This window comes from Alternaria triticimaculans (assembly GCF_023758025.1).
Source record: "Alternaria triticimaculans strain BMP 0046 chromosome Unknown scaffold_1, whole genome shotgun sequence".
In the NCBI taxonomy this organism is placed as follows: Eukaryota; Fungi; Ascomycota; class Dothideomycetes; order Pleosporales; family Pleosporaceae; genus Alternaria; species Alternaria triticimaculans.
This window is the reverse complement of record NW_026055958.1, coordinates 165,862-186,044: the sequence shown is the minus strand read 5'-3', so window position 1 is coordinate 186,044 and position 20,183 is coordinate 165,862. Positions and strand designations below refer to the sequence as shown.

The 20,183-nt window shown below is 53.3% G+C and overlaps 9 protein-coding genes across 9 annotated transcripts; 2 read left to right on the top strand and 7 right to left on the bottom strand.

Moving 5' to 3' along the window:
• Nucleotides 1-104: 104 nt before the first annotated feature.
• Nucleotides 105-3,764, bottom strand: J4E78_000053 (uncharacterized protein; the record flags this gene model as incomplete). Its single annotated transcript, XM_049360719.1, has 6 exons — nt 105-955; nt 1,040-1,138; nt 1,725-1,755; nt 1,917-3,126; nt 3,174-3,520; nt 3,588-3,764. The coding sequence occupies 6 exons, from the start codon at nt 3,762-3,764 to the stop codon at nt 105-107; spliced, it is 2,715 nt and encodes a 904-aa protein (XP_049226002.1).
• A 517-nt stretch (nt 3,765-4,281) lies between these two features.
• Nucleotides 4,282-6,075, bottom strand: J4E78_000052 (uncharacterized protein; the record flags this gene model as incomplete). Its single annotated transcript, XM_049360718.1, has 3 exons — nt 4,282-4,447; nt 4,511-5,038; nt 5,087-6,075. 3 exons carry the CDS (start codon nt 6,073-6,075, stop codon nt 4,282-4,284), a joined length of 1,683 nt encoding a protein of 560 aa, XP_049226001.1.
• A 301-nt stretch (nt 6,076-6,376) lies between these two features.
• On the bottom strand, nt 6,377-7,215 carry J4E78_000051 (uncharacterized protein; the record flags this gene model as incomplete). Its single annotated transcript, XM_049360717.1, has 2 exons — nt 6,377-6,987; nt 7,047-7,215. 2 exons carry the CDS (start codon nt 7,213-7,215, stop codon nt 6,377-6,379), a joined length of 780 nt encoding a protein of 259 aa, XP_049226000.1.
• Nucleotides 7,216-7,529: 314 nt separating this feature from the next.
• On the bottom strand, nt 7,530-7,952 carry URM1 (Ubiquitin- modifier 1; the record flags this gene model as incomplete). Its single annotated transcript, XM_049360716.1, has 3 exons — nt 7,530-7,647; nt 7,696-7,860; nt 7,912-7,952. 3 exons carry the CDS (start codon nt 7,950-7,952, stop codon nt 7,530-7,532), a joined length of 324 nt encoding a protein of 107 aa, XP_049225999.1.
• A 178-nt stretch (nt 7,953-8,130) lies between these two features.
• J4E78_000049 (uncharacterized protein) lies at nt 8,131-10,588 on the top strand (the record flags this gene model as incomplete). Its single annotated transcript, XM_049360715.1, has 2 exons — nt 8,131-8,259; nt 8,306-10,588. 2 exons carry the CDS (start codon nt 8,131-8,133, stop codon nt 10,586-10,588), a joined length of 2,412 nt encoding a protein of 803 aa, XP_049225998.1.
• Nucleotides 10,589-10,736: 148 nt separating this feature from the next.
• On the bottom strand, nt 10,737-11,876 carry J4E78_000048 (uncharacterized protein; the record flags this gene model as incomplete). Its single annotated transcript, XM_049360714.1, has 1 exon — nt 10,737-11,876. One exon carries the CDS (start codon nt 11,874-11,876, stop codon nt 10,737-10,739), a length of 1,140 nt encoding a protein of 379 aa, XP_049225997.1.
• Nucleotides 11,877-12,660: 784 nt separating this feature from the next.
• Nucleotides 12,661-13,471, bottom strand: J4E78_000047 (uncharacterized protein; the record flags this gene model as incomplete). Its single annotated transcript, XM_049360713.1, has 3 exons — nt 12,661-12,749; nt 12,803-13,069; nt 13,132-13,471. The coding sequence occupies 3 exons, from the start codon at nt 13,469-13,471 to the stop codon at nt 12,661-12,663; spliced, it is 696 nt and encodes a 231-aa protein (XP_049225996.1).
• A 2,893-nt stretch (nt 13,472-16,364) lies between these two features.
• Nucleotides 16,365-17,793, top strand: J4E78_000046 (uncharacterized protein; the record flags this gene model as incomplete). Its single annotated transcript, XM_049360712.1, has 5 exons — nt 16,365-16,368; nt 16,462-16,575; nt 16,631-16,725; nt 16,780-17,094; nt 17,152-17,793. 5 exons carry the CDS (start codon nt 16,365-16,367, stop codon nt 17,791-17,793), a joined length of 1,170 nt encoding a protein of 389 aa, XP_049225995.1.
• Nucleotides 17,794-18,130: 337 nt separating this feature from the next.
• Nucleotides 18,131-20,115, bottom strand: J4E78_000045 (uncharacterized protein; the record flags this gene model as incomplete). The annotated part of the gene is made up of 5 exons (XM_049360711.1): nt 18,131-18,226; nt 18,284-19,558; nt 19,635-19,906; nt 19,965-20,019; nt 20,068-20,115. The coding sequence occupies 5 exons, from the start codon at nt 20,113-20,115 to the stop codon at nt 18,131-18,133; spliced, it is 1,746 nt and encodes a 581-aa protein (XP_049225994.1).
• Nucleotides 20,116-20,183: the final 68 nt, after the last annotated feature.

The window sequence follows — 20,183 nt, the reverse complement described above, 5'->3', positions numbered from 1 at the left end:
TGGCGGATGTGACGTATATGATTTGTTGGTTAAGACATAAAGCCATCTCTCACTTGTAGATTCATTCTTGGTTCGCCTGACCTATCATACAAACATCCGCTCACCTACTCCCCCAACACCTCCCTAATCTTCTCCTCACTTGGAAACCTTACCTCCTTCTTCGCAACCATATCAACCAGCTCCTGCACCCGTCCCCGTTCCTCCTCCGTTATTTTCTCCATCCTTCGATCAATATCCGCGCCAAACCTTCCCCAGAACTTGGCGAAACTCGCCGACTCATCCTGCAGATACTGGCCTTTATTAATAACAAGAAAGTTTCTAAACGCGTCCCACCAGGTCATCGATTCCTTTGGCACGATCGCGTCTTCCAGCACGTTCGTTTCTTGTGAGGACGTGCGACCTGCATTGTCGAGCATGTATATGAGCTCGTAAGTGTATGAGCGGTCGGCGCCTTTTGCCATGTTGTCAGGGTCCAGGGTGGCGCGGTCGAAATCGATCAAGACGATGGTTGGTAGTGTGGAATGAGACGCTTTGCTTGAGGCGGATACGTCGAGCATTACGTTTCCGCCGAAGACGTCGTTGTGAGAGATATTGGCGACGTCGTGGAGCCACCCGATTGCTTGCGTTAGCTGTTTTGCGACATGTAGTATGAGTACCTCCGGTATCGCCGGGAAGGGAAAACGGCGCGGAGGATTGTTTTCTGATGAGGGCTGTATTATCGCGGTGACCACGACTCGAAGCCGCTCAAGATCGAAACCACAGACCGGACTGACGACCAGCCAGCCCGATCCGCCGTCCTTGATTGGATCGTTGTCGATGAGGATGGAAAAGTGTTTCGCGACGGTGTTGTTTTTATCGGTGGCGAGAGAGCTGCGAACGCGTTCGAGAGCGACGACTTCATCGGCTATCCTGTCGCGACACATTTCTCGACTGATCATCTTGACGGCGACAAGGGCTGCACTCTGCGCCACGGAGTCAGTCGTGGAAGAGCTTACAGCTGACGGTGTGCGTACACAGAATGTGATGCTTCCACACGTACCCTTGCCAGCTTCGCGGATCGGGGTGTACAACTCGTTAGTCTCTTTGTAGATTGATTTGGGGTTCATGTCGTAGTCAGATGTTGCTGCGGAAGTGTACGCTGCTCACTGTATGCGTCGATCGAAGGGTCGCTCGAGAGTAAAATCGCCATATAGTCTAAGTAATGAATAGGTTGAGCGTTAACGCCAAAGAGCAGGGTCTATTGATAGTGAAAGGAGAAAATGCGATGCTGCGGTAGGCAACAAGCAACGCTGCAGAACCGTTCACTACGTCTAGCTCTGTTCAGCCATATTGTCTTGTAGGGTCTGAGACTTCTCACCGTGCCCCTGTGTCGTCGTTAGGATCTAGCAGATATCCGTGGTCACCTCGAAACACCGATTAGCAGGTAACAGAGCTGAGAAGCTGCGCCAACAAAGGAGTGAATCAGGAGTAAGAAACGTAGTGAACTCTATCAATTTGAGGCATCAAATAGGTGCCCAAGGTGTCCTATGGGTCGTATTGTACATAGTCGCATCTTCCACGACTGCCTCGTACTAATATACATTGTTGGCTTGCTTTTGGCTTGCAAGGTAGGCTTCCAACAAAGGTGTTCCAAACAATCAAGTCAGACTACCGCTGTCAACACCTCTTGGCATTGGTGGACGGGGAATGTGCCATGGTTCCTATCTGGCGGCATGGGTGCCTACTGGGGCTGAGTTCGGTCTCCTCCAGGAGCCTCTGGGATGTAGAGGATGCGCGAAGGAAGCGCTGCCTTTGCTTCGTCGCGATAAACATACAAGTTTTGTCATGTTGACATGTCCGCATCAAGGGTTCAAGGGATCGAATTCCGTAGTGTCCTTCCCCCAAATCTCAATGTGATTTACGTCTTCCCTTCTTACAACCGTTACTTTTCTTATTGGTCCTGCTCTTTTAGCGTTCATGCTGTTGTCCCGGCTGTTCGGTGTCGACTCGTTCTTCGATGGGTAGTAAACGTCGCCTAGCTTGAGCACGATGCTGTCGCCGTAGCCAACATACTTGACGTTCTTGTACTCCGGTCGCCAGAACTCTGTTCCAATCGCGAAGGCATGCATCTCAGCATCTGTGATTTGATACGGCGCTTCGCTTGTGTCAGAGCTTGGGCGGAATAGAAAACGGACGGCCCAGAGCTTGGGCACCAGAGCAAAGACCTGGCGCAGAGACTCAAGCGGTGGCACTGAGCAAGCGAAACCAACTTGCTCCAAATTAGAGCACGTTTGGCAAAGTCTGAACAGGGCATCGTCGGATAATACCCAGCGATCCGAGAGAAGGAGATGGCGAATGCTGTGGTTGTGATTGGTTTGAATGGCCGCAATAAATTCACTCCCGATGCTGCGACAGCGTTGGTCGGTCGTGTGTTTTGGAGTACTGCTCGCGCTAGAGACTCCGATGACACCTGGCGTCATCGTGGACGGTGTTGTTGGGGTTGCAGCAGCGCTGGTAGATCTTGGTGAGTCCTTGCCTCGCCTATTGCTCACAATGTAAAACCGCTCCATGCCCTTGAATTTGCCTAGCATGACAGCGCTCTCTTTATCCGTATTATCGGTGCGCATCACCTTCAGGTTGTGAGGCGTCGGGTGATTACTGTGTATCCTCCAAGAGTCGTCGGCAAAAACGGTCATAGGGTCCGAGGAGCCCATGGCGTTGATCAGGGTGAGCTCTGTATTGGTGTCGGGGCGGATAACATGGTGGAAGCCATCGTCGGAGAAGCGAGTGTAGATGTTGTATATTCCCAGGTGCTTAAGAGGTATAGAATACTTGGCAGACATGCATCGTCCGAATAACGAGTGCAGCGAAATCGACTCTTCGCCTACAGCCCGCATGCGCGGACTCCAGTGTAATGTGAGGTGCTCGAGCTTTTTGGAACCCAACAGAAGCAGCGAGATATCGTCGGGGTAGCAGAGAGGATCGATATCGTACACGATCAGAGTGGTCAGGTTCGGAAGCGGAGGTATAATGGTGGTCGGCCGTGGTATTCGTTTGGTTTGACACCGAAGGGTGAGCGAGACAAGCGTCGTCCTGGCTGCGATGCCCTGGTAGACGGTATACAAAGGAGGAGTGCTCAGCTCCCAACTGGGCATATCAGCATTTGTCCGATATGATTCTGGTACGACACCTACGCGAAAGCCTTGAGGTTCTTCATCTTGTCAATGGCGGCACGCATGACAACCTGCAGTATCATGCTGTTGTCCGGCACTCGGCCCTGCTTGTATTCCTCCGTATCATGTTCTCGCCAATCGCCTTTGACCCGGAACGTCTGTATGTAGTCGCCAAAGTTTCGCGACACGAGCGTGTTGAGGCCCATGGCAAACGGGCTGCCATTGCCGTAGCCTTCTGGCCTGCCATCTACGTATCGTATCTCGGCATACGAGTGTAACGTGACCGTCTCGTAGAGCCGCGGAAGCGTCATGTAGTAGAACAGACGCGACGTGCGCGTGATGCGCGCGAGGTCACCGACATCGTCGAGCTTCCGTGCGTGTTAGTATAGCTCGGTTGGGGCAGCTCGTCGCGTGGCAGGGCGCAGACCAACGTACGTGTGTGAGGATGAGCTGAATCAGGTGCAAGGGCAGCTCTTTCGCCTGCGCTAAGTTGCTGTGCGTCCGCGCGGGCGAAGTGAACCAGGTGTGCAGCGGCGCGGCCATGGCTCTATTGCTACCCTCTTGCAGCAACAAGGCATCGCCCGAGAGACGCGTGCGCTTTGGGTCCGACATGAGGCTAGATCAAGGGGACACATGCGTGATACAAACAAAAAAGGGTCCGTACTATCATGGCGGAACTCACAGCTTCATGGCGCATGCATATACGGTCATCATGGCTCATACGTCGTGCTGGCGAGGCGCGTCGGAACTTTTGCTCAGACGCCCGAATGTCCGCTTCGTCCACCAAGCGCGCCCGCATTGGTCCGGCTGCTCCGGGAAGACTCGGTTCACTCCTGGGCTGATGATCGACACCAGGCATTGTGTCCTTTCACGTGCACTGCAATACGGCATATACGGTCTGCATGAGGACCCTGCAAAGCCCTGCGTCGCTTTTTATATGGGTAGAACTCATTTCTATTTGACTGAAGTATGCGTGGACCCCCTGTTTGCGTGCAGCCAGAAAGGCTCATGGTGGGCGGAAATGTCTCCGATCACCACATGTGCACCAGACAACTTAAATATCCAGCGGTTCCGCCCGGAGAACTAAGATTTCGGAGTCGCCGTTTGCACCGATGCAACTAAACTACGCTCATGACCTGAAGAACCAGGGCTGTCTGCCCTTGTATTCGTCCGCAGGAACTCGAAAAGGGACCTCAATCGTTCCGTCAAACACGCTCATCGACGGTACGTCATCCTGCTTGAGACCCTGAAGCTTTGCCTCTGGCACAGGCATGACAACACCACACTCCCAGTTCCTGTCATGTTTTATACTAAGTTAGCATTTGTCTCACATGCAAACCAAATGTGTGTTTGCGTACCTGATGTTCAGACTCCCCATTTGTCCGCTCTTCAATACCTTTTGCCCTCCCCACGCTGATTCGGATATGTTGGCAGAGCCAACATAAACCCAAGCAAAGGGCTTCCCGTTCTTTCTACGACCTCGCGCGAAGAGCAGTTTGTTATGCGACAGCATCCCCCGTCGCATCGAGTCGTAGTCTCGCATGCATTCTCTTGGAAACGATGGTGCGTTGTAAGCCTGTCTTGTCAACGTAATGATACCGGCACCGTCAGGACCGCCCATGCTTTTCTCAACCGTTTCGTTGGTAGGGAAATATATCCGAAAGCAATCGCGTACGTTAGACTCTGGCGCAGTGTTTGTCCCGAACGACTTGCCGCATGCAGCGAGGCGAATGCGCGACAAGAAGGCATCGTTGATAGAACCGAGCGAGGATGCTGCGTAATCAAGCTCAATATGCTCGACTTCACCTAGATTGAGCTCTCTTATAGCGTGTGCGAGGCTAGGGAGACCTGTGGGATGGGTTGATTCGGTCTTGTGCGAACCGCCACTATTTTGAGTTAGTACTGGCCCCCAATGAGCATAGTTGAGGACATACATGGAGTGCACAAAAGCCAGATGATTAGTCTTCGAGAAGTCGCATTTCAACAGGCCGGTGATGATCTGCGGACCCACTTCCTGCTGTTCCAAGAAATATACCAACTCGCGACCAAAAGGTGTCAAGTCTTTCGCCTCCGTGACAGTACCGTCATGTCTGCGAGGGAGGTCTATCAAGAACACCGAATTCTCCATGATGCCGGGCTGCCAGTCGTTTGCGACCTCGCCCCAGTCGGTCTGTGTCATGTTCGCAGTTGGAACCGCAATGCGCAGTTTATCTTTCCCAAACAGCAGCATGAACTTGCTGTGCATGCTGGCTATCATGCCACCCATAGGCGGGAAATGAAGCTTCATGTTCGGTACGCGAGACTCTCTCCACTCTTGTATGCGCTTTGCTTGAACGTCCTCGCCTCTGTGCTTGCCAGTCATCAGCCAGATCTGCTTAACCTTTGTCGGGTCCAGTTTTTCGTAGAGCCATCCCGAATCGTACTGGAATGAGCTGATGACTGCGGTATTGACTTTATCGGCTTCTAGTAGTTCTTCAATAGTGATGTCGTCAGTTCGCGGGTACTTGGACGCAAAGGTGCGCTTGATCGCGCCACTGGGGTATTGTAATGGTGTCTCGCCTGAATCGCTTTTGGCGGCAGGCGCTCTTGCAACTTGCTTAGAAGGTGCCTCGGGCGAAGCCTCCCGCTTCCTTTTGCCGAGCCTTGCGAGACGCTCCAATTCCATCGCCTTCCGATCCATACCCATGAAACCTGGAGGTTTGTCGACGAAGGCTGCTGTCTTGGCTACACTCGTTGGCGGTGCGCTCGAAGCCGATGACTGTTTCACGTCATTATTGGCGCTTTCCTGCATCGATAGGGCAATCGCACGCCTGAGATCGTCGTCATCTTCGTCCTCAGTGTCAGATGTGAGGTCGATTGACTCGTGCTTATCGCCCGATGCGCTGCCGCGTGCAGCCCGAGGCGAATTCGCCTGTAAGGACATTGCCATCGCAAGCTTGAGATCTTCATCATCAGTATCCATGTGTCCAAGAGTCAAGATGTGGTTGTTATGGGAATGTTGGTGATGGGGTAAACAAAGAGATTCGTTGAGAAGCGGAAGCGATCCGGCATGGCAGGACCCCCGGGGCCTGAACGCGCTGTCGCGAAAGCATGTGACCAAGGCTTGGCAACCTATATGGATCATCACGGCTTTGAGCTCAGCCTGCTCTGTTACACCAACGAAGATGCGCCTAAAACGATTTTATTCTCCCATATAGACTACTCATATCTTCTACAACAGTCGTTCACTTGGTTTTGCCGTCGACAACCCCGCCCGTCCGCTGCACGTTGCGAAACACCACCAAGTATCCCAGATCAGCCAGGATCCAAGTAACCATCATCACCACTGACATCGGATTGACATAGTAGCCGTGTGCCTCCGGCCATACCCACCAGACATATCCGTAATTCACCGTCAACCCCGACACACTGCCGATAAAACGGCACGCCCAAATGCTATACGAAGAGCCGCGACTGCTTCCTCTGACCACAAGCTGTGCCAATGACATGACGCTCAGCACGACCTGTGCGACCAAAGCAGTCCAGAAACCTAGCTCGTCCTTGTCGATGCCCAGATTGCCGCGGTACGCTTTACCAACTTTTGGGTTGACGGGGTGATCGACATCAAGCCACCAAGAGCTCACAGCATACAACGCGATGCACCACCATACCAACATACCAGCAAAGATCTTGCCGATATTCTTGCCCACTGCTGGCGCATGTCTCCATTCATTTGCGCCATACGTGATAGCCGCGTAGACAATGCCCATGTCTAAGAGTCCCCATATGGCGAAGAGGGCCTTCTCCCGGAGCTCATCGGCAACGTATATCGCGAATACAATCTCCCACGCAAAGTCTGCACGTTGGTGTACCGGGTCAGTATGTCTCATATACAGCCCGCATGGAGACACCTACTGAATGCGAGCGAGAAGAGGGGCATGGCGTATGTGCGGTCGCGAATGGACTGGCGTGCCATCAGGGCGTAACAGATTGTGTACAAGATACCGCCGGTGCCCAGGAACACATCGTTCGCGTCGAAGATGGAGGGGTCAACGTGCGCGGGCAAGATGTCAAGGCGGCCCATAATTGCGAATTGAAATTAGAGATGAGATGAGCAGACGCAGTATACGCAGTAGAAGGGAGTCAGCATATACCGTGAGGGGGTGGGGCCCTGTCGGCACGAGCCTCAGTAGCGCTTATGGTTAGTTCGTAAGGGTGAGGTGTCACTCGGACCGCTTCCGGGCTCCCGCAAACTTGTATACGCCGGCCGTATATGTTTGTGCTTTCAGCTGCAATGCGATATTGTCACATGCAAGATGCTTGGGTGAATTGGCATACAACAGTGTGAAATCCGACGCGGTTGTTACTTTGCAGTCTTCCGGCTTTGGCGATCTTTAACTATCCCCCGTGTAGCGTAGATACGAACATGATGTGATCGCCTCTCTGAACCTCGTACTTGTCTTCGCCTTCTAGCTCCCAGTCTGCTTCGTTGATGAGGACCAGTATTCCAGGTCGTCTGAAGCTAATGTCAGCATGTCAATGTTCGCTTGGGGCAGGAACATACACAGTATCATCAAGGACGAAAAGTTCTTTCCGCGGATCCTTCATGACCTTGTCGCAAAGATATCTGACAAGGAACGCAACATTTGCGGGCTCTCCAGACTCATCTTTCGCTGGCAGGGCAAGATCATACTTTTTCTGGTTGGCGAACAGGATCTCCAAGCCCCCGCTGTAGAAGATTAGAGAGGAACGTCGCCAGTTCGCAGGAAAACCGACCTACCTGAACTCTATCGTTATTGGGATCGTCTCATCGTTTGACATTTCGTCTCTGCTCGTCTGTAAGATGCTAGAGTTGTGAGAGATGCGGATGTTATCGAGATCGGTTGCGCCTGCTCTGCAGCCCTGAGCCAAATGCAGCTAAGCGAGGCTAGCGCCAAAGAAATCCTTACGGCGATGACTAGATGCGGTGCCTGCGCATACGCAACGCCTAGACCCAACAATGAACATATCTACTGAGTTCATCGCTGCAGGTGGCAATCGGAATCCCGCTGCCGCTGACTGGGATGAGGCCGGGTCGCAACTGCTAGCGTTCGGCGCAGACAATTGCATCGCACTCTGGGATCCTCAGGTGAGTCGCGGCTGGCCAATGACACAACCTTCACTCACCAAGATAGGACGAAAGTCTTCGTGGCGTGCAAGCAATCCTGAGTGGACACACCAAAGCTGTGAACGCTGTCAAATTCTTTCCAACACAATTGCCCAATGTCTCAGTCCTGCTCAGTGGATCGGCGGACAACACAATCCGCATATGGCGAGGCCGAAGAGGCGAATCTTTCGACTGTGTCAAGACGGTTTCAGATCACACTCAGCCAGTCACCAGAATAGCAGTACTGCCTGGCTCGGACAATTTGGCAACCGGATCTTCAGACGGCACTGTCAAGATCTGGAAGCTTGTTCATGACGCAGACTTCGAGTCCGTCGATGTCGAGCTTGTACAGACAATCACACTGTCACCAAAGTACTTCCCTCTGAACCTCGCACTTGCGACTCTGGACGAAAAATCTACAGTGCTAGCAGTTGCGGGCACACGTAGCACCATTCAAGTCTTTGTATCGCAAGAAGGCCAATTCCAGCTTTCGGCAACTCTCACCGGTCACGAAGGATGGATACGCGCACTTGCATTCACTAGAGAAACGTCTGATCCGAACAGCGATTTGTTGCTGGCATCCGCAAGCCAAGACAAGTACGTCCGTCTTTGGCGTCTCCACCGTGGGGATGAGCTTCCTGCTGCCAGTACTGCACTCAACGACCCAGCGTTAGGTGGATTGGGAAAGTCACTGTCGAACAAAGCACACTGGATTAGCTCTGCTGCCTCCAAGTACTCCATTACATTCGAAGCGTTATTACTGGGACATGAAGATTGGATATACCAGGCCTCGTGGAGACATCGCGAGGGAAAGCTCCAATTACTCACAGCTTCGGAAGACAACTCACTCGCCATCTGGGAGTCGGACCCTAACTCTGGTGTGTGGATTTGCATCACTAGACTAGGTGAGATAAGTGCGCAGAAGGGCTCGACGAGCGCTACCGGAAGTGCTGGAGGTTTCTGGATTGGTCTATGGTCGCCCGATGGCAACACTGTGGTATCCCTGGGACGAACTGGTAGCTGGAGAAAGTGGACGTATTCGGCCACGGAAGACATGTGGACTCAGCAAGTCGCCATCACAGGGCATGTGCGCGAGGTCAAAGGCGTGAGCTGGTCAAGAGATGGGTCTTACATGCTCTCCACTGGTTCCGATCAAACCAGTCGGCTGTACTCGCAATGGAAACGAGAAAGTGCACCAGCATCATGGCATGAGTTCTCGCGGCCCCAAATCCACGGCTACGACTTGAACTGCATCGACGCGGTCTCCAACACTCAATTCGTCTCGGGCGCAGACGAGAAGTTGCTACGTATTTTCGACGAACCTAGAGGTGTAGCGGAGATGCTTCAAAATCTCTGCAGTATCAAGGCGTCAACTACGGCTGAGCTTCCGGATGCAGCCAACATCCCCGTCCTTGGTTTATCGAACAAAGCTATTCAAGCTGTGGGAGACGACGAGCCAGTCGAGAACGGCGACGAAGACGAACGTGAAGCCGTCGACCCTGCCTCCGTAATCCGTAAATCGACGCTGGACTTCAGTCACCCACCGTTCGAGGATCATCTGGCACGCCACCTACTGTGGCCGGAGACAGAGAAATTATACGGACACGGCTATGAGATATCTGCTGTTGCAGTGAGCCGGGATGTAAGTCTTGTTGCAACGGCCTGCCGAGCCAGCTCTATCGACCACGCCGTCATACGGCTGTACGACACGAAAGAATGGCTGGAAGTCAAACCGGCACTCAAGGCGCATTCACTCACCGTCACAGCGCTACAGTTCTCACCAGACGACAAGCACCTTCTTAGTGTTGGACGAGACAGACAATGGGTCATCTGGGAGCGCAGCGAAGAGCCGTCACTATACACACTCAAGCACTCGAATCCAAAGGGCCATTCACGCATGATACTGGGTGCTGCCTGGACACCGCTGGAGCAACCTACATTCACGACTGCTGGTCGAGACAAGAGTGTCAAGATCTGGCAGATCGCAGAAAATGACGTGCAACTCAAGGCTACCGTATCAGCCAACGCCGCTGTTACCGCTGTAGCATGTAACGGCGTGCATTCAGGTGGAAAGATCATGTTTGCCTTTGGTACAGAGAACGGAGAAATAGGTATTGGGAGCACATCGCCAGATGCTTTGGATCAGGCCCAAGTATCAATAGTCAAGGCAGACTTGGTCCCGGCGAAAACTATCAACCAGATCGTCTGGCGACCTGGAAGAGCAGATGGCGAGCCACAACAGATCGCCGTAGCAAGTGATGACACCACCTTGCGCGTCTTCAATGTTTCGGATGAGGTATTGCAGCACTAGCACAAGGCATCGCGAAGATGATATATGGATGTCAACTGTTGAATAAACTTTACACTATTAGGTAGGTTTCGCTGGGGTATCTCGCCAAGAAAAATTCACTTCCTTCAACCTCATCAATGAAAATAGTACTACATGTCCACCTCTTCGCTTAAGCGTAACGGGGTCCAGCCATCTTCTCAGGAAGATCCGAGGCTACCATGGAAGGTTGACCCTTTGGGTACTGTCCGGGCGCCATGCGCTGAACCGGCTGCGTCATCTGTGGGTGCTGCCCAAACTGCTGCCCAAACTGCTGCATCTGACCCGGTCCTTGTTGCATATACGGGGGCTGAATTGGGGGCTGGTTCGGGTACCCTTGCTGGTTGGGCGGCATCTGATAGTACATGACCTGGCCCGGCTGCGGTTTCATGTGTGCCTGTCCTGGTGGCGGCACAACAGCACCATTACTGATCATGTTCTGCACGATCTCAGCAGCAAGCTTTTCGGCGTCCTTGCTTGTTGTGCGGCGGCGGTGGCGATGGCAGTCAACGCAAGCCCACACGAATAGCGCAAAGTGAATAACCAGGCCGAAGAACTGGCATACCACACCGGTCAAAGTGACGTTTGATCGATGATCCTTTTCGGCCCAAAGTTTGTTGACGAAGGCGTCCTGCTCTTCACAGCTGTCAAACTGACTAGATCGGGAACAGTCTCGAGGAGTCTCGATGTAGCTCGTGTCCTGTTCCCATACCCATGTGTTGTTGGAAGCTAGGACATATTCTCCATCGCTGCTGTATGAGTATCCCCAACCCCATGTATCGAATCCGTCTAGACCCCACCTCATTAAGTACCGGAGGGCTATAAGAGAGAACAGTGCCGTTACGATGAAGCCAAGCCACAGAAGAAGATCCATCGCTACGCGGACACCTGGATGTACAGGTCGCTTGCGCAGCAGGAACACGATGATGCAGAGCGCACACCAGACTATCGAGGCAGCCCAAGTAATCAGACTGGGCCATAGAGACCAGTAGCTTTCGTAGCTGATTGAGTAAGAGGAGTCCGGGTCGTATTCACTGTCCATTGTGGACATCAGCCAGCCAAAGCAACCGACTCCGATCAAGCCTGTTATGATGGCAGCGGCCTTGAGACCGAACTTGAACTTCCAGTATCGGTCGGCAGCATTGAGCTTGTCGTTGTATGAAAGACGTTCCTCGGTCTCGGTCGCGGCGCCCTGTGGAGCTGTCGTGTGCGGGATCGACGCCGGGGGTGCCATGGTGGGAACACCCGGCGCAGGGCTGCTCGAGGGAGGCATTCTGGGCGAGTTCGCGTGCGCAGACGAGGTTGCGGTCGCGTTCGTCGCGTCGGACAGTCTGGCTGCGGACTTTGGAGGGGGCGTTGGGACTGGAGACGGAGGCCCTCCTGAGATCGCGTCAGGCGCTTGCGGCACAGCTTGCGGCTGCTGCTGAGTAGAAGAAGACATTATTAAAGTATTAACTAAGTAAGAAGCGAGTGGATGCGCAGAGACATGCGCGTGGGATGGGGTCAGACAAGATCTTCACAAACACAACGACCGTGAAGAAGATCAAACGACCGCGAACAAAATCAGGCAACAGGAGAGAACCTCGCCTGGATGCGTCCATCGTGCTGTTTGTGGCGCCATTGGGTGCCTGAGGCTAGTCGGCATTGGTGTTGGAAGTCACTTAATTTAGATGAACAGGAGCGGGAAAACGATGATGCGGGCCGGCTAACCTCCAGTCATCTCAGTCATCAATGCACGGCTCGTAACGACGCGCTTGTCAAAGCTTAACCCAGGCGTGCTCCTTTGTCATTTCGCAATATCAGGGTAGTCCTTCTCAATCAAAAATGGGTTGGTTTGATATTAAGTACTTCATTGCTACCTAGTTGGCTCACCGGCGCCAACGCTTCGCGGAATACCGCCAAAAAACATTACATCGTAATAGACCTATATCGATCAAATCCTGAAGCAATCAAACTTCATACTGGGCCCGCCCACGAAGTGGAACAAGGAGTGACAAGTGTCGGTGCCCCATCTCAGTCATCTCAGCCATCACAACTCTACATATGGTAGGTCGCGCTTAGTACATTGGGTCACCGATAGCGGTGATGGAAGCAGTGCAAACACCGTCCTTGCAGTAACCAGCAGGGGTCAGCCAGCCCCAAAGTTCTATAGTCTGTTAGCATCTGTTGTGGAATTGTCTCGTGGTACGTCAAACTTACCGACTTGCTCTCCGTTGGCGAAGATGGCACGGGCAATACCCGAAATGGTGGCGGAGCACGCCTTGTGGCCAGAGATCTGGTCGCAGGTAATGACGAAGGGAGCGGTAGCCGAAAGAGGAATGCTGGCAGATCCGTAGCAGCGGCCCTCGGCGCACCATGCAGAAACAGTGTTGTTCATGGAGTACTTGTCGCCGTCAACGAGCAGGTTCTCGAGAGAGCCTGCGACAGTGACGGTGCACTTGTGGTCGGTGTTGCAAGCTCCAGATACTAAAAGGATGTCAGTTAGCACAAAACAAACCAGGCGGGGATGAGGTAGTAGGTATACTTACGGAGACCGACAGCAGCTCCGAGAACACCAGAGAGAACCTTGTCAATGACAGGCGGCATGGCGGGAAGGTTCTCAAGAGAGAGCACGCCGTGACCCTGGACTGGGGCAGAGAAGCTCGAAGGCATCGTCGGCTGGCCAGTTGAAGCGGCGGTTGGCGCAGCGGTGATGGTGGACGTAGTGGCTGCCTTCGCAGCAGCACCCGATCCAGAACCAACGCTCACATCCAACAGAGCGCTGGAAGTAGCAACACCAACGTTGATGCCACCGAGCTTGAGGCCCAGGAGAGGAGAGGCATTTGCCGAAGCAATGAGAAGAGCGAGGGTAGTAGTAGTGAACTGCATTGTGAAATCCGAAGCTGAGAAGCGATTGATAGCACGGAAACACCGAAGAGTGTGATGGCCGAGATGACTGAGAGGAGCTGATAGAAGAGCTGGAGATGATTGAAGCTGATGATCCTGAGATGAAGGGATCTTGCCAGCTCTTTGTAGTCGTTCATGGTGGCTTGGTAGAACGACGTCTTCTCAAATCTTCTGTTGTTAAACCCCTGACGTACGTCAACTCTGTGCTAATTGAGGGCAACCGGTTCGCACTCCGAAGCGCCCTTCGATTTCGATGCCAGAACCCAACGCCTGACGATGTTCGCACTACGAAGTTTCAAATCGCTGAGGCTTCCAGACCACCCGTTACAGATTCTCGATCTTCAGGCACGGATACTAACGTCGCTGATCTGCCGTTAAGCGAGTCCCTACGTCGGTGGTGTCCGACACGCAAGATCTGTATGTACCGCAACGCCAGATCTATCGCGTGGTCACTTAAGGTTTTGCACTAGCTGGCCGGAGTGGTCTCCGAGCGATGCGGGACTCAAGACCCAACCAATGGGATTGCACCCATGTATTACTACGCAAACCTACCCGCCTCCAAAAGCTACTTGGCAATGCCGAAATCGAAGCCCAACGCGCGCTGCATGGTACCGCATTTGGCCAGACCACGTTTGACTAGTACCCTTTTGTCCAGACGGCACTCCCTTTTCGCTACCACTTACCTGGTCGCTGGTTGAGCTACAGACGCCTCGGCAACTTGCACCAACGCTCGACTAGCTTCATGGCTATACAACAGCTAGATTGTAGTATACCTAAGTACATCGTGGCTAACGTCTTCCAGTCTCGATTCGGTGATGACGATGGAGTCAGGCTTCAACGCATTCAAATCATCAGAGAGTCATTCGAGCTACTCATCAGTTCACTGCCTAATGCATCAACTTCACAAGATGGCGTTGTATCACGCTGTGTGATATGTTAGCTGCATCGTTCTCGTCTAACGAACAAGTAACCTCGGGAGGGTTGCAAAGTTACTGAGGTCTGGACTCCGTGTACCTAGATTTGATGAGTGATCTCACACATCGTGGTAACATATCGCGGTAAGGAGAGTGTCGACGAAGTCGAAGTTGTGAAGTTTAGAGAACATGACAAAGAAATTATGCTACGATTACTGCGTCAAACCAGCTCCGTCCTCGTGATCTGGGTATACATGTGACAAAGAAAATGTGCATTAAAGTGTTGTACATAGAAGAATAAAACATTACAGTCCAGTCGTCACGGACTCCAGCTCCTCCAAACCATCCGTTCCGTCATCACAAACACCAAAGTGGTCCGCAAGGGTCATACCAGGCTTACCATCGCGGAAGCAAGCCGTGTTCTTCGTCGCATAATCCCTCAGCGCGGTCCAGTCCCGACATTGATGCATCTGGCCATCACCAGCCATGCCATCGCCGTGACCATACAGCGGAGTGTTATCCGCATGGCACATAATGTGTTGACGCAGGGCGTCGAAACAATGCAAAGCGTGATGCGAGGGGAAGGGCGGGAACTCTTGGCGCTTCAGAGCTAGATATGAGGCGCGAACGATACGCTAGAATGGGGGTGGTTAGAGAAGATGCATAGGTACCTGATGTTTACTGAACAACAGATTACTGAACAACAGAAGTGACGTACGAGGCAGTGGAGCTGATGGTAAGCTTGGAGAAGATACATCCCTTTACCAGGCATTCCGGGTATGTCCATAGAACGAGGCCACTGTAGGAGATGTCAGTCACTGTTCATTTCAATGATGGTGTCTTGGTTCCCGAAGACCTGGTCGGGGGTTACTCACGTGGTTCTCTGCTGCGAACTCATGGTCAACTGCGATATGACCATGCGCAGTGTTGATACTGTCCCACAGCGGGTCTGCTTCCGTCGCATTGGGCGCACCCCATGGCGTATTCCAATGAAAAGGAACATACGCGAAAGGAAGAGACTCTACCCTAGCAAGGTCGTTGGGAACCTCAAGGGAGCTGGACTGGGCGAGGCTGGTCAGCGTATCTCCCGGGGTCGCCGTGGCGGCCACACCCGCAGTGCGCCATATGGCAATCGAGAAGCCCAATACACAGACGTTTGCGAAGGAAAGCACGACCAGTGCTATCGTCGGATAGTGTCGTCTGTGCGCCGAATGCGAACACGAGGCGTGATCCGGGGCGTGATCCGCCGAGGAGACGAACTTGTACCGAGCGAACATGGTGTTGTCGAAAGCGTGGAGGAACGATCGAGAAACATTGCTGAAACCTGCATATCAAATACTCACGATGGTCAGCGCTGCGCAGGATGCACGAGGCAAGTCCTAACGAAAGCAGCGTGCAGTTAAGGTTCACGACGATGCCTCGAGGTGGTTAGCGTAGTCCTTAAGCATGCCGCAATCGCGCGAGGAGTTCCTTCCGGCCTCGGTCCGTCACGACCGAAAGTCGTCGCCTCACGATCTAGGTGGGTCTGCGAATCAACGCCTTTCCCCAGACTCGCTCCAGGGGTCGGATCTAGACCGAAGCGCGGGAGATCTTCCGCATGTCGCTGCTGGGAAAATAGCCATGTGCTCGGGGTTTATGTGCGTCACTTTTCGTGCCCAACGGCGCTTCTGTGCCAGCCTTGCGCACGACTATCGAGCTGAACACCTTTGGGCCACTACCGGGTACCTAGCTAAGGGTGAGGGTGTAGACATGCATTTTTTCGCAGAAGGAGTTTCCTCCGTCCTCTCCATACCTGTGAATGCCATGTCTACATAACCTCGCGTGATCACCACCGGTAAAACTCATCATCATCACGGCGAACCATCAGTCTCTCTTTCGAGCATATTATCCTCACGAGTTCTCTCATCCGTGAGAGTATCTTCGGTTACTTCTTCCGAGTCCTTCGTTATACCGCCGCCAAGATGGGTTACACATACATCAACGTTACCTCCTGCCTTGCTACTGGCATCGCTCTTACCGTCTTGACTGTCCTTTTCGTCGCTCTGCGAATAGGCGTAGCGATACAAAAGGCCGGCAAAACCAGAGAGACGCGTCTCAGCAAGCATCTCGACGACCTCTTCTGCCTCCTCGCTCTCATCCCAACCATCGGCGTCTCCACTGTTCTCATCTATGGTAAGCCTCGAGCCAAGCAAACCCAAGCCTTCCTTCCATCTGACTAGTTCTACAGGCGCTGCTAAGGGCATTATCGGCGGCCACAACGACCCTAGCAACATCGAAGGCTGGATCTACAGCACGACACCAGATTTGGTAATTTTGGAGAAGGTTAGTCACCCTGTTCTCGGCTGGTCTTTCCCACTCGACTAACATTCCGAACAGTGTGTGTACATGATTTTCATCATGCAGCCGCTGGCTATCGGCTTCACCAAACTCGCTTTCTTGTTCCTGTACCGTCGCATCTTCACGTGGCCTGGTTTCCAGTGGACCTCGCTTGTGTTCATCGTCCTCACTGTGGCTTTCACCATCGCCTTCTTCTTTGGCTTCATCTTTGACTGCCGCTTGAACTTTGCTGCCAACTGGGGCTCTCTTGCTAGCATCGCGGAGAACTGTCCGTTTGGATTCGAGGCGACTATCACCTTTACGGTTCTTGATGCTGTGTTCGATCTGTGCATCTTGCTTCTGCCACTCCCATGGGTAAGTTTACCCTAACTCGATTCACTCTTGACAAACGGCTAATCATTGCGCGAACAGATCTGGCGTCTCCAAATGCCCACCGTCCGCAAGATCCAGCTGTGCGGTGTCTTCCTACTCGGAGGCTTCGCCGTCGCCTCCGCTATTGTCCGCATGGTCATCTGCATCAAGCAGAACACACCATCCGCCGCCCTCGATGAACAGTACATCATGGGCATGCCCACCTACGACATCATCGGCATAACCTCGCACGGTCTCTTCTGGACCGTCGTCGAGACCAACGTCGCCCTCATCGCATGCTGCCTCCCCAAGATCCGGTCCGTGCTCAGCTTGGCCGGCCTGGGAAGCATCATGATGTCCATGGGCTCTCTCCTCCAGAAGATGGGCTCCAGCATGGGTACTCAGAACTCCAAGAGCGCTAGCAATGGCAGTAACGGCAGCGGTCAGTTCAGCAAGCTCAGCAAAATCTCTGCTGCTACGACTGTTACTGTTGGTAGCACTCCTCGAAGCCAGCTCGGTCACTACCGCTTGGAGAAGGAGCGCTCTGATAGCGATATCAACCTCGTTGACCTCAAGGGCTTGGGCAACAAGACTGACGCCGAGGCCGTCGCCTTGGAGAAGGGAATGTCGCCTGACTCTTACGAGGACTTGGAGGACAGGAAGTACCTTGGAAGAAACTCTCCCAGCAGGTTCTCCACGTAAACCCGCACAGTAACCCGCACAGTAACGATGCGATATGATGCCTCTCCGGAGGCTACGATCCCAGATATACCCCTCAATGATTTTGTCCAGCGTAGTGTAGCGAACGTAGCGTAACATCTTAATAATAATCAAATACCCCTATCAGCATAATTCTTCTTGTTGGCCAGTATATTTCGTGACGAAACACAAAAACGATATGCAGAGGTCAGCAGCCAGCATTCACATCACGATTGTCAGTCACCGGAGAGAAAGAGCCTGGAATAGAGCTCAGGACATAGCATGATTAAGTATCATGACTCGATTGCATGCATTTGATTGAGAGTTTGCGGAACTGAGTTTAACGCATCTGGTACTCATCTAGTGCCATGCCTTTAGCAATCTTCTTGATCAGTGCTTTCTTCAAAAACTGTTCTCGAGCAAGACTTCGAGTTTGCTGTAATCATGTTAGCCATATCCCAACTAGAAAAAAAGTCGCAGAAGATGCACTTACCTTGACGAAGACGTCAGTACTGACCCGCCCTTTGTCCAAAGCTCTACCCAGTACAAACAATGCGTCTGCAATGCCCTTCTCTTCCGCAGCAAGAGTGTAGAGCTGCCCTCCGACAATTGTCGGCGCTACTAGGACATCATCCACATCTGGTGCCTTTCTTCTCCGCGCATCCTCCATGACTCGGTCTGCTTCGACCATGGCTCCCTTCAAAACTTGTTCGTTGGACGCAAGCGCCGCGTCGAGCTGCTGAAGTTCGCCCAGTTCTGACTGTAACCGAGAGTATGCCGTCTGTAAGGCGGCTTGTTGCGCACGAAGTGGTGCTACCGCAGCCATGTTGGAGGAAACTGTTTGTTGGATCTGCGACACGAGCGTTTGGCTCAAGGCCCGGAGAAGGGCGTCCTTCTCAGGGTTTGGTGGAACAGGTGGTACTGGTAATGGAACTTGGTTGCCAGACTGTGACGGTAAGGTGACTTCCAGCGAGTCGTCGAGAAGATCGATTGGGGGTTTTGGCGCTGGTGGCGGTTGCTGAGGCGGTGCATGTGGGTATTGCTGGAAAGGAGCCTGTTGCTGTGGCGGGTAACCCTGTGGCGGCTGTCGATACTGCTGTGGTTGTGGTGGAGGTTGCCCAAACTGCTGCTGGGGTGGTGGGCCCTGGTACTGTTGTACTTGCTGGAAGTTAGGGGGCTGTGGGGGCCCTGATGTCGAGAACTGGGCAGCCGTTCGTTGGCCATTTGGTGTCATGGGGCTCACGGGGCTGCCGTTCTGTATTGACTGCGGAGGGTAACCATGCGCGTGCATTTGCGTGTGTTGAAGACCCGGGCCTGAAGTCGCTGGGCCTTGACCATAGCCACTCTGTCGATTGGGCGCGTATTGTGGGCCTGAAGGCTGCGGTTGCCACCTCTGTGGCGCATCGTATCTACTGCCCTGAGATTGCTGGTACGACTGCTGCGACTGCGGATGTTGTGGAGGGTGGGGTGGCAGAGGAGGGGGTTGCGAGTATCGGTCGTGTGGTGTCTGGGGCGTGGAGCGGTTTTGTTCATGTGGCTTCGGCGGCTTTGGAGGGGGCGCTGGCGCTTGGTTCGATGGAGCCGGGGACGAGGATGCGCCTGGAGTGCCGTGTACTGAGCGACGCCATTCGGCTGGCGGCGGGGGTACTGGAGGGGGTGCTTGCTGCTGCGGCGCATTGTATTGCGGCTGTTGTTGCCGCGATCGCACGGGTGGCTCTTTCGCAAAGACGCCTCTTAGCACGGCGAGGAAGTCGAACAGTGTAGATTTCTGCGCACACATCAGCTGTCGTGCCCCAAGATTGAGCATTTCGCTCAGCAGCTTTCCAAGCGCATGCGATACTCACATCCCAGTACTTCGCCCATTGTGCCAGATACGGGTGGTATATCCTGCCATCGGTGCTCACGTGCTGTCCAGGTCTTAACACCATGTCCTGCGCTGGCGTGACGTATACAATGGGTGGTTCTCGGGGGTACGACTGAGGCACCCATATCGCTACCGGGAACCCGTATGTTGCGCCGCGAAACGTAACCGGCAGCGTGCCACTGAGAAGCAGGAGAAGCGCTGAAGAGCCATTCTCGTACGTATATGGTTCGGTCTTTGGTGAGAGCGACGGGTCTGGACGTTGGTGTAGAGTTAGTATAGCTGTCGTGAAGCTGCGACGCATGTGACGTACAGTTGGACAGTGCCTCGGCCGCGTCGTGATATGTGCGATTTACGTCTGAGTATTCCTGAAGCCTATTAGCGCATACGATAATGATTGTCGCGAGGGGGATTACATTGACGAGAACGCTGTACAGCCAGTTGAGGACTTTCTCGCTGGCCATGTTGTAACTGATCGATGATAGCACCAGGTTAGACGATGGCTAATGGAGCACGGTCCTCACCTCTCCCA